Source organism: Rousettus aegyptiacus, unplaced genomic scaffold (assembly GCF_014176215.1).
Source record: "Rousettus aegyptiacus isolate mRouAeg1 unplaced genomic scaffold, mRouAeg1.p scaffold_m13_p_8, whole genome shotgun sequence".
NCBI lineage: Eukaryota > Metazoa > Chordata > Mammalia > Chiroptera > Pteropodidae > Rousettus > Rousettus aegyptiacus.
The window spans coordinates 27,983,975-28,000,637 of NW_023416311.1; the positions used below are offsets into that span (position 1 = coordinate 27,983,975).

Below are 16,663 nucleotides of genomic sequence, written 5' to 3' on the forward strand. Positions count from 1 at the left end.
AGAGGAGCTGAAAGGTCCAGCCTCAGCTCCCAGGGTATTGCTGCAGGCACCCACTAGCCTCCCAAACCCTCAGAGTCACAGAGCGTGGGTACCAGTGTGGCTGCAACCATGTGTTTATTCAAAATATGCAAAGCTGAACATGCAAGTGCAAATCTAACTTAGAAAGATCTGCCAGTGGCCCCAAGGAGGCCATGCTAGGAAGTTCTGCTTGGCCAAGAAGCACCTGGGCCTCAGACCAGTCGTTGGGTCTGAAGAACCTAGGGCATGGGGGAGCTACTGGAGACTTCTTCTTGCTTAGAAGCCAGAATATCTTGCTAAAGAAGAAAGCAAAAATCATGGTGGGTCTGGGGGCAGGAAAGGGGGAACAGAAACTATTCTGCCCTCCTGGGCTCCTTGGCGTTGGGTGAGATATGACGAAAGCAGGCCGGAAAGCTGGACTCAAAGACTACTGGCCTGCAAAGAAGGGCCCTCTACCTCTTGGGACAGAGGTGTATCCTAGGGGAGCCCTAGGGGTTCCCATAGTTTAGCATAGAGAGGCCCAGGGGATCCCAACTGGATTGGCCATGGCCAGAACCAGTGGGAACTCACTGTCACAGCGTCTCTGCCACCAGGGCTAGTGATCAGGCTGTGGGCAAGGCTTGGGCTGGGTCACCAGTCTGAGATGAGAGTAAGGGGCCTCTTTAGCTCAGCCTGGCTGAGCCTTTGGGACCTTTTGGATCTAGAAGGCCTGATGTGGCTAAGACATTCATTTAAGGGGGCCCAAGGGGACCTGGGGCCTCTCGTGCTGTTGGGAGGAGGGCAAGGGCAGTTTTTGTGGGGGAGTCTCTAGAGAAGCCTAAGTTATTAGAAACTGCTAACTATGCAGGGGTGGGGAAGGCAGCCATCACTGTCACGTGGGGGAGGCCCCTGGATGTCACTGCCACAAGTCACCAGCTGCCACACCGTTGTCATTCTCGTGGAACTTGTGCAGGTGATCGGCAAACCTGTGGGGCACAGAAAACTTTGCTGTTGCTGAGTGTAAAAAAGATAGATATGTGTGTGTGTGAGGGGGGGCATGGAGATCTTCAGGAGGCATGTACCACGTAATGGGGAGGCCTGGGGGCAGTGGGCTTGGTGTGGGGGGCACAAGATGGACCAGAGTGGGGGATGATGGTGAAGGGCTGGGAGCAGCAGGGAACAGGAGTTGCACAGTGGTGCTGGGGGGACTCAGTGTGGGGCTGTAGTGGGGCTTGCGTGGGCATCCTCACTTCTTGGCGCAGAAGGTGGCACAGTCCCTCTCCATGCTCTCACTCCATGCCAGCTTGTAGAGCACCTGGCCAGGAAGAGACACAATGAGCTGCCTATCCTGCCTCATGGCCACTGCTGTGGTCCACCTATAGCCCCGGGTCCTGGCCTCCCAGCACATGAGGGTTCTCACGGCCCAGGCACCATGGGCCTTAGAGATGCTCCTGTGCCCGCCTGTTTCATACATGGTCAGATAGGCCTCGACATAGAGGTGCCATCCCTAACATACCACTGGACATAGCACTGTCATGGCCAGGACCCACTGTGCCCTGGGGTCAGAGTTGGAGCCCAGGCTAGCCATGTAGGGGCCATCTTGACTGAGGCCTTGCTGAGGGTGGGGCTCCTGAGGCTGGAGCCCTCTCTAGGTATGCCCTACACTCTCCTCTCCTCCAGCTCTGGGCACGCATGCATCACCAGGCTTCTGCATATGCTCTGCTCAATAACTGGGATGCCTCTCTGTGCCTGAGGAGATTCAGTTCAAGATGTCCCCACCTGGCTGTACCTTAGTAGAGTTAGTCAGACCCTCTTTCCTGTCTGCTCTGGCTCCCACAATGGCCCTTCCCTTCACCAAGCCCCTCCAGGATGGGGCCCTCGATGGAGTCAGTGAGGCCTCTTCCATGGAGCGGCAGGGCTGCTGCCCCCTCCTGAGGGCCACATGGGTGGGCTAGTCATCCCCAGGGTGGGCTGAGGCCCTTGAAGGGGAGAGGAGTGGCAAGAGCAGACAATGGGGCTTGGGAATGGCCTGGATGCCAGGTCACAGAACCAGGGTCCCTTCTACCTCTGGGGAGCATGTTGAATGTATTCCTGGCCACCTGCCTGAACACTCACCAGGAAGACCAAGCAATGCAGGAACAGTGTGTAGAAGAATCCAATGGTGCGTGCCATCTTGTTGGAGAGAACCAGCCGCCCCTGGGGAGCAAGCAAGGTGAGGAGTGGGGATAGGGCTCCTGTGGAGGGGACCCCTGGGCAGCAAGGGGAGGGAAGGGCAGGCAGCCTGCTCCCATCCACTGTATAGGCCAGGAAGTTGGACCACAGGAATCCCAAGGAATGGCACTCCCTGTAGCACTATTCCAGAACCTAACATGGATGGAGCTACCAAAGGGGCTGTCCTAGAGGGGTGGGACCCTGTTCCAGGTCACACAGCCACTCCTGGTAGGGCCTGTAAGGGGTTAGCGGGGTCCCTGGGGCTCCTCCAGACTGGGCCGTAAGGCAGGTGATGAGGTCGCCCTTCGGGGCTGCTGTCTCTGGAGGCCCAAAGACAAAGCTCAGGCCTGTCTGAGGTGGGTACCGAGGAGGGGACTCACCATGCTAAGTGTAGCCTTGTCCCATGGGCTCAGGCTCAGGTACTTCCGCTGCCGCTCCTGAAGTAGAAGGGGTGATGAGAAGGGGTCCCCAAAGGGCCCCGCAGGCCCAACTCGCTGTAGAAAGGGACCCTGCCCCACTGTTCCTACAGAACACCAGGGGGCTTCCAGGGGCCTCCCTGGTGCCTAGTGCTACTCAGTGTGACATCTCAGGCTCCTCTCAGGGATCGCTGTCTTATGTCCTCTGCGGTGGGCCATCCTGCCTATGGGAAAGCCTTTATGGGCAGAAGGGCTTCTGAAGCCTAAGAAGTGGGGGAGGGGAGTTACAAGGATTTGGGCGGGGCAACTACTACAGGCCATCTGACACTGGGATCACTCTGCCTGTCTGCCTGGCCTCCCAGAGTGTGCACTGGAGGTTATACCATTCACTGTCACACACCCTCACATAACCATCAGGCAGGTGTTTCTGGTGCTCTGGGCCTGCCTGAGGTGGACCTGGGCCTCCATGGCACGGAAATGGGCATGCAGGCTGCCCTGGTCATCTGGTACATGTGAGGCTGGGCCTGAGTGAACAGACCAGGGCTGGTGGAGAGGGGAGGAGGCGAAGGCTGAGGCCACGTTCTCCGAATTCCCTGCCCTGCCCGGAGGCCGGGCTCACACACCCGCTTGCTGAAGGAGGAGAAGGGGTCCAGGCGCTCTTCATACTGAGACGAATATCGCAGCTCTGTGTCATCGCTGCCACCACCCTGTGTAGGGAGAGGAGGAGAGACCCAGTTGTGGGGGCCCAACAGGAAGGCCAGGGCTGAGGGATAGCAGGTTGACAGGATCACAAAGGAGGCTCAGCTTCCTCATTAGCACAACAGAGGCAGGGAAGCAGCCCCCAGTGACAGCATGACGATAGCTGATGCCACATGTCCAGGGGCATTGCCCAGGATCAGCGTCTCCCACAGGGTTAGGACCATGGTGCCTCAGGGCAGGTAGGGGGAACTAAGGCCCAGACAGGGCTGGAATGTATGAGATGGACAGGGTTGGGCTCCAAGCAAGAAGGTCAGTTTGGAGGGGGTTCCCTTGGAGTGTGTGGGGTGGCTGTGGATTGCAGGTACACAGGGGAAAGGAGACCATCCAAGCCAGGCACTCAGTGTTACTGGTTTGCAGAGTCTGGGCGCCCTCTGGTGGCCTGAGAACAGTTCCAATGGGTGGAATGTGGGGCTAGTGTCCTAGGGAGGCCCCTGCCAGAAGCATCACCACTCCCCATCCTCCTACTGGCCACTCTGTCTCCCAAAAATCAAAGAAGGGTTTCCTTGCACAAGGTGGTCCCCTGTGAGGCTTGGGGGCTGAGAAAAGCCAGAGGCAGCCCTCCTGGGCCTAGAACAAAGTGAGCAGTTTTCTGCTCTGTTCCCTTGATTGGTTTTGGGATGCTGGACCAAAATTTGGTGTGGTTTTTTAAAAAAATGTTAAGTTTAAAACAAATGGATTCCCCAGGGCCTTCCTTGCATGCCTAACACCCCTGGGGTGAAATTCCCAGGTCCTGGGGTCAGCTAGTGGATCTTCCCATTTCACTGGGGTATCACTCAGGCCTGGGCCTGTGACCCCTGCCTCTTAGTGCAGCTCTCCTGGCTTGTTCTTATGAGCAAGGGCCCATTAGGGCCCCACTGTATGGGGCTCTCCCCAGCTTAGGCAGGAGAGGGGGCCATAGGACTTTTGGGGGCTCCCAGGCCCAGCGCTACCCAATAGGTCACTAGCCCCATCCCTTCTGCCCCTGAGCGCCTGGGCCTGAAACTGGGGAGGGCACTCACCCGGCCAGGGTAGCTCTGTAGGAACTTGATCTTCTCGAAGAGCTTGATGTTGTCAGCACGCAGGCTGTCCAGCTCACTCTGCAAGGCTTGGATGGTGTGCTGGGTCATGCGGTTCTCCTGTGCGTAGGCAGGTGGGTGGGAGGGAAGACAGGGCCAGGGGTAAAAGAGGTTGGGGAAATGGCCTCCAAACTGACACAGGTACTGCTGTGTCTACCGGGAGCCCCTTCTTGCCCCGAGGTCATCTCCTTGACCTGCTAGACCCTGCTCACAGTTGCCCTGACCCTCCTGTGACCCCACCTCAGGCAGAAATCACAGTTCCGGGGTCAGGTTTCTTCATGTTTTGTTTATGGTATTATCAGCCTTTAAAAAATCATTACTGAGATATGATTCATGTAATATAAATGTCGCCGGTTTTAAGTGTATAATTCAGTGTTTTTTTAGTATCTTTATAATGTTTTACAGCTATCCCCACTATCTAATTCCAGAACATCTCATCACCCCCATAAGAAACCCCCAACCCGCCAGCAGTACTCTTCAACTCCCCTTCCCCTGGCAACCACTCGTCTACTCTCTGTCTCTATGGATTTGCCTATTCCAGACAGACATTTCATGGGAATGGACTCACACACCATGAGATTTTAATGTTTGCCAATCGAGGGGCAAGGTGAAATGGGATCTCATTTTTTAAATTATCCAGATACTTAAATAGCTGTTAAAAATTCAATGAGGACTAAAAAGGACATAGTAATATGATGATTCCTCCAAAAATTAAACAGGATTGCCAAATGATCCAGCAATTCCATTTCAGGGATATGCCCTAAAGAATTGAGAGCAGGGTCTCAAAGAGATATTAATGCACCCATGTTCATAGCAATATCATTCACAGTAGCCAAAATTCAGGTGGGAACAACCTAAGTGTCCATCGACAGATGAATGGATAAACAGAATGTGGCCTATCCACAATGGAATATGATTTGGCCACAAAAAGAAGGAAATTCTGACACATGCCACAATATGGATGAACCTTGAAGACATTAAGCTAAGTGAGATGAGTCAGTCACAAAGACAAATACTGTACGATTCCACTTATATGAGGTACCTGGAGTAGTCAAATGCAGGGACAGGAAGTAGAATGGTGGGTGCCGGGGGCAGGGGGAGAGGGGGATGGGGAGCAATTGTCTAACGGGTGCAGAGTTTGTGTGGATGATGAAAAGAGTTCTGGAGATGCGTGGCGGTCGGCGATGGTTGCACCACAATGTGAATGTGCCGAATGCCGCTGAATTGTACACTCAAAAATGGTTAAGACAGTACATTTTGTTATGTGTGCTTTACCACAAAATTTAAAAAGTACATGGTAAAAAGTGTAGGTTTTTAAAGCAAAAGGTAGAATGCTTAATGCTTACTTTTTCTTTTAATCTATCGTGAAAGCCTTCTTTTAAAAGCTGCATAGCATTCCACAGTGTGGCTGTCCCCGGTCCCTGATGGGCATGTGTGTGTTCCCAGTCCCCTGCCAGTGCAGGCAGCTGTGAGGGGAGCATCCCTGGCTGTCTCTCATCTGAAGCCTCTTGAACCCAGATCACAGAGGGTCCCATTGGATCTGGCCCACCTTTGTCACCAGATCAGCACTGGGCCCAGCGAACATTTGCCTTCCCTGGTCTGAGCCTGGAAACCCTACAGGGGGAACTGTGAGTTCGCAGAGGAAGGGTCTAGAAATTCTGTCATTAGCAGTGACTCTTTGAGAAAGATGAAAACCTTCCTGGCTCCTGCTCCCCCTGGAAGAGTGATCAGGGGGGACCTGGGCTGGCTCTGCAGGATGGGGTGGGGGGTCTGCAGAGTCCCCAAGGCCAAGATGGTGCCACCTCTAGGTGCTTCCTGTCACTGGGCCTTCCACACTCTGGATCTAGTGTCTACTCCCTCTGTGGGGATGCCCTGGAAGCTTTAAAAGAAACAGTGCGCTCCTGCTTCTTTGGCTCTGTCCCTGACTCTCTCTCTTGTCTCCTGGTCCCCCCTCTTCCAGGACCACAGCCATCCTGCTAGTGCTGTGGTCACCATCCACATGTCACCAACACCCACATTGTTATAGCTCACATTAAAGGCCCAGATGCAACTGGACTGGTCACCTTTGCAGACCGCCCCTTCCTCATGGGGCAGGAAGGCCTCCAGTTGGGCGTACGGCAGCCACTTGGCCCTCTTGGACCTCTCAGAGTCCCCCTAGACATCTCTAGACTGTTAATCTTTATCTAGTGCAAAGACCTTCCTCTCTCTGACTCCGCTTCTCCAAGTCCCCCACCTGATTTAGATGTTTCTTCCTGGATAATGGTGACCACTCCCCAGTCATCTTCCTGGGCCAGACTTCTGTCCTGAATTGGCTACCCTAGGGATGCTTCCTACCCTCCTTCCTGGCAATGCCGCTCCCCGTTTTAATCCTCTGCTGGTGCCTCAGCCTGGCTCAAGGGCACTCCCCTGGCAGCGCTGTGTCTTCTTGCTGCAGCCCTGGAATGACCTGTACTCCCTTCTGTTTTGTTGGCTCCCTGTATCTGCTCACATTGTCTCCTCTACTGAGTCTTCTTTCTAAGGCCAGTGTGGCAGAGCCTCCTCCAGGAAGCCCTCCCTGACTGCATAGAACAAATTTAATCCCACTGCATTTTATGGTCTGTGATACATCTTTTCTCCCCGAGCCTATGTGTCCCACAGGTCCTCAGGTCCAAGGAGTGTAGGTGAGGGAAGCACATGACTCACAGCCTCCAGCTCCTGGTTCCGGGCCCGGAAACGCTCCCTCTGGCTGGAGATGATGGATAGCAGCGAGTCTACCTGGCCCTCGGGGAGGGTGCCACTGGCTGGTGCAGAGGGTCCTAGGAGGTAGGGAAGAGTGGCTGGGGGTGGCAGGAGTCAGAACCTAGCAGTGGGTCCTCAGGTTCAGTGGCCCCAGCTCTGAAGGAGCTCTGGCTAAGTGCCATGGGGTAGAAGGCACAGGGTGTCTGAGTACAAGGTGCTGAGAGGTTGGGGAAGGGGAACGGTGGCCCCAGGGAACAGGGAGGGGTGTGACATGAAAATAGGGGCCCTGAGAGGGGAGGCCCTGCTCAAATTGCCTGAGGGCCGGGCCCCAAAGCCCCCCTTCCTATTACTCTATATTTGGATCAGGGACCCCTGCATCTGTCGGACTGGGCCCCCCATTCCAGGGTAAGAAAGGGGACATTGAGGGCTCTGAGAAGCCATGAGTACCCCCTTCCCCAGATTCCAGCTTCAACCCAAGGAGGCCACCTCCCCTCCATTGCCGGGAGCTCTCTGGCTGCATTTCTACACCAGGGCCTCCCTTGGGAGCTGACCACCACCCATCAGCCCTCTACAAGCTGCTATCAGGGCCAAGGGCATCAGGGCCCCAAGGTGGGTGTAGCGGGCTAAGGCCTAGAAGGGCAAGTGGGGGCTCGCCCTCTTTAACATTGCTGCCACATTACTGCCGGGGGAGGACCGGGCTCTGACCTTCTTTGAGGGGGCATGGTCTTTAGGGATCAGGGCTCCAGCTGAACAACCTTGTCACCCTTCCTGGCTCCCGATAGGCCCATCACTGCCCCAGCGGGTCAGGTTGACCCTTCCTCACCATAGAACAGGGCTGTCGCCTCCTTGATGGGCTCTGGGATCTTCTCCATGCCATATTCAGCTGCGCCCTGTAGGAAGGAGTTGGGGAGGCACCTCCACATACACTACTGAACACACTTTCAAGGTGTCCAGGGGCAAGGAGCAACTGGGGTGGTCTAGTGGCAGTGGCAGGCACAGTGGTGGCCTCAGAGACAACACCTCGTATGGGCCACCAAAGGGAAGGCAGGGTCCTGAGTTCACCCTCAAGGCCGGAGCATAGCAGTGGGGGGTCTTACCCAGCCATTCAGCCCCGATGGCCGGCAGAGGTTGGGTGACTACAGCCCTACTGGTCAGCCTGCTGTGTGCCCTGGGCCAGCCCAGCTTCTCTCCCTAAGACCCATTTTATTATCTATAAAATGAGTAGGTGATGTGATGATTTCCAAGGGCCCTCTGGGCTCCAGCCTCCCATGACCTTGGGACCTCAGGTTCTCTTGCGATGAGAAGAGTGGGTAATCCTGGCCATGCTTCTGCCCAGAGCTCCCAGGGCAGAGGTCTGGGTCAACAGTCAGACACGGGGCACTTTGTGCCAGCTCGAGGAAGCCTGCCTCTCTGCCCTGTGGCCTGGCATCCTGAAATGGGCCTTCATGGTGAAGTTAGCAGGCAAAACCTAGAGAAAGAGCCTAGAGTAGTTGGCGAGGGAGAATAGGGTAGGGAGTGGGCTTACCTCGGCGTCAGGCCGCTGGATGGACTGGATGGTGCTGAGGTCCTGCTCCAGGCGGGCAATCAGCTCCCTCTGCTCAGCCACTGTGGCCACGGCCTCGGTGACATGGACCTGTAGCTCTGCACAGCGCCCTGTAGCCAAAGGAAGACGTGGTCATCAGAGAGAGCCTGGTGGGACCCGTGGGACCTTTGTCCCTCTCTGCCTCCTCAACTACCAGTCAGTAAGCAGGACCTCCGGAGAGCCACAGTAGAGTTCTGGCAGCTCCCTCCCTCCCTTCCATTGCCTACAGGACCACCATTAGAGCAGCCAGCAGGGTCACGGGCACCCTTGGCCCCAAGAACTCTCCATGCTCATGAAATTCCCTGGGTAAAGGAAGGAGCCCAGGTAAAGGATTTAGGAGAAACAGGTCCACTCTGGCTCTGTCATAACAAATTGGGTGAGTCTAGCCAGCCCCTTCCCTCTCCAGGCCTCACTTTGCCTCTGTCGAGCAGGGCAAGGAGGTTGAATGTAATGAGCCCCAAGTTTCTTCCAGGCCCTGGGTCAATGACTAGAGGAGGCCTTGGGGGCAGCAGTGGTGTAGACAGGTACAGGAGGTGCAGTGCGGGGTGGAAAGGATGCCTTCAGACCCAGTGGGGGGTGGAGGAGTGAGGGGTCCCAGCTCTGGGGCTGACACCAGTGGCGTCTCACTCAACAGGCTCCAGTGCGGTGGTGGGGATGGGGCGCGATGGGGACGGGAATCTCCTGACCCACAGCCCTATTCCTCTCTCCCGTGTCCAAATGCCAGGTATCTAAAATAATTCTGTGTGGAGCTATGCCTGCCCTTTTGGAGAGGGGGAGATGTTGGGGAGTTCACTGGCTGGGAGGACAGCAGTGTCCTGGGGGCTGGGCAGACCCAAGTTCGAGGCCTGGCCCTACTTCTGGTTGCCTGTGTGACTCTGGGCAGCTGAATTGCCTTGTCTAGACCTCATTTGTAAAATGGTGACAACAAACCTTGCTCAAGGATGTGGAGAGGAAGGCCCAAGGCACAGGATGCCGTCCTTTGCGAAGGACTACACAGCCACCAGGGGGCACTGTGGCCTCATAAATGCCTAAGGGTCCCAGGCTACAAGCAGCGCCAGAACAGCCTCTGTGCCTTCCTAGAGGACTTACCCAACACCATGCATCCTGCCGACCAGCTGGCCAACCCAGCCCTGGCTGGGCTCAGCCCCCGGGCCGGGTTGGGGCACCTGGCTTCACCCCGCACCTGCTCCCTCTCCTGGGTGCTCGCTCATTGCATGCCAAACTCTTTACACACCTCACAACAGTCAGATAAGCCAGAACAGATGATCCACATTTTACAGATGAACCGAGACTTCCCAGCTTGAGACAGACCCCAGGGTGTCCATCCTGGCTATGTCCAAGCCCTTCCTCACACCAGGGGAAGGCACCACGGGTTCAGGCCCTGCATGAACTTCTTCCTTTAGACATCACTAAGCCCCTCTTTGCAGCTGGCAGGTAGGTGGTGTTGGTGGAAGTGAGGGGTCTGAGGTGGGGCTAGAGGAATAGGCTGTCCCTGAGGGCAGGGCCAGGTCATGGAGAGAGGCCTGTGGGTGGCAGGGTTGGGGTCCAGCCTTCAGTCTGTAGGCCCTGGGTGGCCTACAAGAGTTTTAAGCAGAACCTATGTGGTAGAGGCTCAGAGAGATCCCAAATGCCATGACCCACTAGCCTGGGGACTGAGTCCTTGGTCCTAGGCATGCGGGATGGACTGAAGAACAGGGTCATCTTGTTGCACAACACACAGGAGGAGAGGTTAACAGAAGCCATGGTAAGATGTGGAAGACGGACCTTGGGAAGGGATAGGTTTAGTTCCAAGCACTGGGTATCCATAGGGACAGCCACAAACAGGAGTATGTATCTAAAAATGATCCTGTGGGGGTAGGTAGACGGATCCCAGATGAGTGGGGGGTGTGGAGCCAAGAAAATGCTCTGGGGAGTAGCAGCCCACCTTTAGGGATGAGGTTCCTGGGGACAGAATGGACAGAGTAGAGGTGGGGAAACCTACGGAGAGGTGGAGAGTGGAGTGATCCCTCGTCCCTGGAGGTGTGCACACAGCATGGTGGGAAGGGACCCACGCATGGCATGGGGGTTGGATAAAATGCCAGCAAGATGATTCTTTGACTGGTTATTTTATCTGTCACTAGTCTGTGGCCACCATAGCATGGTCTCAACCAGGTCCCTGTGGTAGGAGTGACTAGCAGCTCCTGGAGCTATCTGTGGGCATAAAGGAGATGAGGGGTGCCCGTGTTGGGTTTCCTGTGCATTTGTGTCTGTGCCTGATGCTAAGGGGGTGGGTGCACATGTCCCTGCTTGTGCACACATATGACACTGCGAATATCTTGAGGGCCCTGATAGCAAACCTTCCATCATAGGCTACCCCAGCCAGCTGGTGCGAGGCCACTTTGTTAAGCTGGCCTGGAAAGCCTGCCCCTGTTGCTGCTGCAAATACTCCCAGACTTTAGCTGCTGAGGTGATATATGGGGGTATAAGGCTGAGTCTTGGAGGCTATTCCTGAAGAGGTGGCTTTGGGTGAAACTGAGGGCTGGCTGGTGTGAACTCAATGGAAGATGGCTGCTTGTGAGGCAGAGGGAAGCGGCTGGGCAAGGCCAGGCAGTGGAGGCGATGGGATAAGACTAAAGGAAGGCCCTGGGCAGGGCTGGGGAACCTGGGGCTGCAGCAGCCAGGTTTGGATATTCCTGTCATTCCACACTGGGGGGATGAGAAGGCCAGGAGTCTGCTGGTGTGGGCACCCCCGAAGGAGAGACATGCCTCCTCCGTGCCTGAAACTGGCCCCCACACAGGGAAGGGGCGAGTGGCAGCATGGTTTGGCTTTGGTGAGTATAGAGTGCTAGAGGAACAGCTAAGAGGATGTGTGTGGGGAGTTGGACCCATGGACTTGAGGCTGGAGACGCAGGCTGGGGAAAGCTCGGGGCCCAGGTGGCTGAGCCTGCAGCAGAAGACGTGGAAGCCCAGGGAGTACTGTGGTGAGAATGGCCAGAACTTCTTGGGATGATAACATTTTCGGGGATGGCCTGTAAAAGGCCTAGAGGAGAGGAGGCAGGAAGCAGGATGGAAATCAAGAGGAAGTACGTTAAGGCATGAGTTGAATAGGGACCTATAGCGAGTAAAGAAGGGTCTCAAGAAAGGCTGACTGAGGTGGGGGCTGGAGTGAATCTGCTAATCAGAGTTTGGTCAAGGTAGTGGTGGAGTGGGAAGAAGGAGGGACCTGGGGACCACTCTGGACAGATGCCAGATGAGGGAGCACAGTGGGCAGAACATGTGCGTGGGGGCGTGCTTAAGAAAGAGGGTCTTCAGGAGTATGGAGCATGCAGAATAAAGTATCTGCAGCTGGGGGAGAAGGCTGGGGAGAAGGAGCAGTTGGGTCTAGGAGAGGGAGGGGTGACAGACAATGAGTGCCAGGGGTGTGGAGAGAGAACTTCTTGACTTTTAAAGATGGCAGAGGCCCCTGTGAGATGGGCCCAAGACAGCCTCCTACACTTGTGAAAATTCATGGGACCTCGTTCTTCTGGGAGAATCTGGGAAGGTTTCCTAGAGGGTGCATTTCACAAAGCGGAGAAAGAAATCAAAGCAAAGTCAAGGTCAAGACTTAAGGAGGCAGGATTATAACTTATGGTCAAGGCTCGATTTCTGACTGCAGACTGATTAAATGCAGAAACTTATCACAATTGAAGTTGGGTGGCAAGGCCTGGGTGTTGTGTCTAAGGCCTTCTTGAGGGCGGGAAACCTGGCATTATTCAGTCAGCCACCTACAAGCCACGTTGGTGCTCTGGAGCTGCTCGGAGTACATTGCCTCTCTGCTTGGAGGGCTTTGAGGGAAGCTAAGCACTTGTACATCCACCCCCGCCCTGCCTCTGCACCTGTCTGACCCCACACGTGGCCAGAGATGCGTGCCGATCGCTCCCGGTGCCGGCAGGTGCCAGCCCCTCACTCCTGTGCGAGGGGTCCCCTAGCGAGTGTCCTCCCTCTCCTTCAGCACCAGCTCTTTCCATAAGCACAAACATGTTATTGCCCCATCTGACTCTCTCTCCTGGCTCCACCGCCTCCTCCAGCATAACTGTGTGAGAAGCTGTCTGTTCCAAGTGTTCACTTCCCTAAACCTTCCCCATCAGACTCAGATGCCCACTACATGACTGTTTTGGCCAAGGTTTTGATAACCTCGCCCATCACTATGTCCTCGACCCTCATCTTACTGACCCAACAGCACCTGGTTTCCAGGTCACTGCACCCTCCCAGGCCTCCTGTGCTGCTGGCTGCTCCTTCTGTTTCCTTTGCAGGTCCTCCTCCTCCTCACTAAGCCATGAACACTGCTGCACCCGGGGTGCCGACCCCACATACTTCTCGGTTTCCTCTCATTCACTCTGGCTACCTTGAGCACCATTAATAAGCTGATGACTCTCTAAAAGATATATCTCCATTTGGATATCTCCTTTGCCTGGGCTCATTCTCTACTCGGATATATGACTGGTACCTCAAACTTAACAGGTCCAAATTAAAGCCCGATCCCCCCAAATCTGCTTCACTGCAGCAGGACACTGCAGCAGCCCCAGGAGGTGGCGTTCTCAGGGCCATGGGGAGCAGAGGCCAGGCATCTACCTGGCTTGCAGGTAGCTGACTGAATAACGCAGGGTTTCCCGCCCTCGAGAAAGCCTTAGACACAAATCCCTGGAGGTAGCCACGCTCTTCCAGCTCACTCCTTATATCTAATATGTCACAAGTCCTATATTTGGTTCAAAACATATCCAGAACCCAATCACCTTTCACCACTAGCCACCATGAGGTCCGAGTTAAGACCTCTCATTTCGATTATGGCAATAGTCTCCTCACTGGTCTCCCTTTTTCCACCCTCTCCCCTACATTCGAGTCATGAAGCCGCAGCCGAGAGCCTTTTAAACAGTAAGATCGGACCACTCTCCAGTGGCCTCCGCGACCTTTGGACTAGCAGCCAAAGCCCTGCAGCGGCCCACAGGCCCCACCAGCTCTGTCTTGTGACCTGGTTGTCTCCTAATCTGCCCTGTGGCTACTCTGCTCCAGCCACACTGGCTCCTGCACACAAACACCACTGGCCATTTGTGTCTGCTCTTCCCTCTGCCTGGAATGTTCTTCCCTCGGGCACCTGCATGGTTTATTCCATACCCCTATCAAGGCTCTGTTTACATGTTACCATCTTGGCCATGCCTACCCTGACCACCAGATTTAACACTTTAATCCCTCTACTTGCTCCTCTAGTCCCCCTTACCTTATTTTTCTCCCATAACATTTACCACCATCTAGGTTACTATGTAATTCACTCGTTTATTATGGCTTCCATCTGTCTTCCCCGACTAGAAGGTAAGCTCCATGTCTGTCTCCCGCGATGGCCCCAGTGCCCAGAGCAGTGGCGCATGGTCAGCCCTTGGAGCACAGTGGCTGACTGGCTGAGTGGATTCCACCCAGCAGGGAAGCACAACTGGCTGTGCACAGGCAGCAGGGACCTGGCGAGCCAGCCACTGTCTGCTCCCCTCCACCTTGTACCTGCTGGGCCTCACCTGGACCCCTCCAGGAAGCCCCGACACTGAAAAGGCACATCTGCCAGCGCTAAGCCCAAGGGTGACCGTGCACCTTGCCAGTGAGTGTATGGAGTGGAGGGATGGGGACACTTTCTCCCCAGTTGGGACCCTCGCGCCCCAAGCATGGCTCTAGATGCTCTTGGCTACACCCGAGTCCTTCTAGATGTTAGATGGCAAGAACAAGCCTTATCTAGAGCTGTCGCCGGCTTCGTTCTCATCAACGGCGTGGTCGTCCTGCCCGGCGTGCCCTTCCCCAGCACCGTGGCTTGCTGCTCCTCGGACACTGTCACCTCTGTGCACGTGCCGCCCCTCAGGTTGGGGTGCCGTCACGCCTGCCAGCCGCCAATGTCTCTTCCCATTTCAAGGCCGCTCTCTGGGAAAACCCGCCCTTTCCCAAGCTGCTGCTCAGATGTCCCCTCAGCACCAATTACGGGACCAGCTCAGGCTGTGGTTCTGCACCTGGTCTGTCTCCCCGCTGGGCTGTGAGCCACTTGAGGCCATCGGACACCTAGCCTGGAGCCCATTCCTGGCACAGAGAAGTTCTCAGTGACTATCTGCTGAATAAATCTTGAAGGAGCTTTAAGAGGGCGGCGGCCTTAGCTGGGTTGAGTGGCACTGCCAACCAAGCCTGTGCCTGCCCCTCATTCTAGACCTTGACACTGTGGGCATTTGGGGCCAGGTCATTCTTTGTTGGGGGTTGGGGGACTGTCTTGTGCATTGTAGGATATTTACACATCTCTGTTCTCCGCCCTCTAGATGCCAATAGCACCTTCCTGCCACTTGTGACAGCTCAAAGTGTCTTCAGACATTGCCAAATGTCCTGGGGGAAAAGTCACCCCCAGCTGAGAAACATGGCTCCAGAGAATCTAGTCTCCTCAAATGTGACAGGATGCTGGGCTTGGCTGTAATGGGATGGGGATCAGCCTTGACAGATGCTTAAATCACATGAGTCTCTAAGAGGAAACCACCTCTGTGAAAGGCGCAGCCCTCTCTCACGAGGAGCAGGGAGGGTCCTTCCTTCTTGTCTGTGGCTGAGTCCAGGGGTGAGAGCCTCACCCGCCTAAGGAGCCCGAGATATGAATTTTCAACAGAGGGCTGCAGAGGACTCTGCTGCCTGAGTTTCGTGCCAATTGGTACATCACAGGCATCACTGGTGGCAGCGTTAGGAGGGCAGCTGCCAGTGCTCTGGCTAACCTGCAGTGCCTGGTCCCAAGTGGAGAACCTTCCTGCTTTGGCACAGGTAGGTGGAAACAACCTTGATTGGAGGGAGCTGCTCTGGCAACCAAATTCGATGAAATATCACCCTCGTCGGCAGCCGCAATGAACATTACTGAGTGCCTGCCGTAGGCTTCGGAGCCGTGCCGAGCAGTTTACAGATGTCCTCACTTAGTTCTCCCAGCAGCCTTGAGCTGGGCATTATTATTATATCCCCTTTCCGGAGATGGAAATGGAAGTTCGATGAAGTTAAATTCATTCTTTTAGAAAAGATTTCTTGAGCATCAACTAAGACTTGTCCATGGTCACCAGCTGGGTCACCAGCGCAATACTCCTTGACCAAGAGGATGGGCCCTGATGCCTCCCTGAAAAGTGAGTGGGGTCCTCAAACTCACTCCCTGGAGCTTCACCACCCCCACCCCGCCCCTGAGTTTCGTGCCTGTCCACAAACCATTTTGTTTGAGAAAAAGGCCCTTTTTACTGACATTCTGAGAGTCTAAGTTTCCTGGAAGAGGCAGGAACTTCTGAATGCTTGCCCAAGACTGGGCATGGGCTGTGTCTCACTCTTCCATTAATGGTTCACCCCACACTGAGTGAGCCAGACTCCGATCAAGGGCCCGATGACCAGGGGCCCCCTACCAACACCACAATCCAGATTCTTAGCTCGGCTTCCTACACACCCTGCCACCTTGCAGGAACCTATGCTGTGTGAAGCAGAGACCAGCAAGCTGCATGCCTCCTAGAGCCAGCATGTGAGGGCCGTGGAAGCAACAGTAGGCCCCAAGGCAGCCAGCCACTTGGCGGCCCTTTTAAACACAGCAGACAGGATCATGGCAGACGACTCATGCACTCTAATAATTATATCATCAAGTTGTCTAACCCCATACATCTGTAATTGTGTTTCCTCAGGGCATCAAATAAGGCACATCATTGCATTCAGACCAACTTAACTATAGGGCAGAAAGAAAGGCCACACACAGGGAGGCTGAGCACTCTGCCTAGAGTGGGGGCATCGCCCAGCTGCAGTCACAACAAGAAATTTTGTTCCCTTTTCTGTCTCTGGAACTGGCAGTTTACAAAAACAGAGTCAGGCCTGCAAAACCATTGACAACTGCTGTTTTGCTTAATTAAATCTCAATTTAAAAGCACTTTGGGGAGACTTTCTGG

The 16,663-nt window shown here is 55.0% G+C and overlaps 1 protein-coding gene across 3 annotated transcripts in view; it reads right to left on the minus strand.

Moving 5' to 3' along the window:
- Positions 1-95: 95 nt before the first annotated feature.
- The window catches only part of CUX1 (cut like homeobox 1), a 342,512-nt gene continuing 325,944 nt past the window's right edge, over positions 96-16,663 (minus strand). For all 3 annotated transcript variants that reach the window (XM_036226214.1, XM_036226213.1, XM_036226212.1), the window contains exons 15-23: positions 8,682-8,809; positions 7,980-8,046; positions 7,121-7,233; positions 4,382-4,498; positions 3,248-3,331; positions 2,589-2,645; positions 2,113-2,193; positions 1,248-1,312; positions 96-983 (exon numbers count right to left, since the gene is read on the minus strand). In XM_036226214.1, the coding sequence (XP_036082107.1) occupies positions 914-983; positions 1,248-1,312; positions 2,113-2,193; positions 2,589-2,645; positions 3,248-3,331; positions 4,382-4,498; positions 7,121-7,233; positions 7,980-8,046; positions 8,682-8,809 (782 nt within the window). In that variant the 3' untranslated portion in view covers positions 96-913. The remainder of the gene's footprint in view (positions 984-1,247; positions 1,313-2,112; positions 2,194-2,588; positions 2,646-3,247; positions 3,332-4,381; positions 4,499-7,120; positions 7,234-7,979; positions 8,047-8,681; positions 8,810-16,663) is intronic.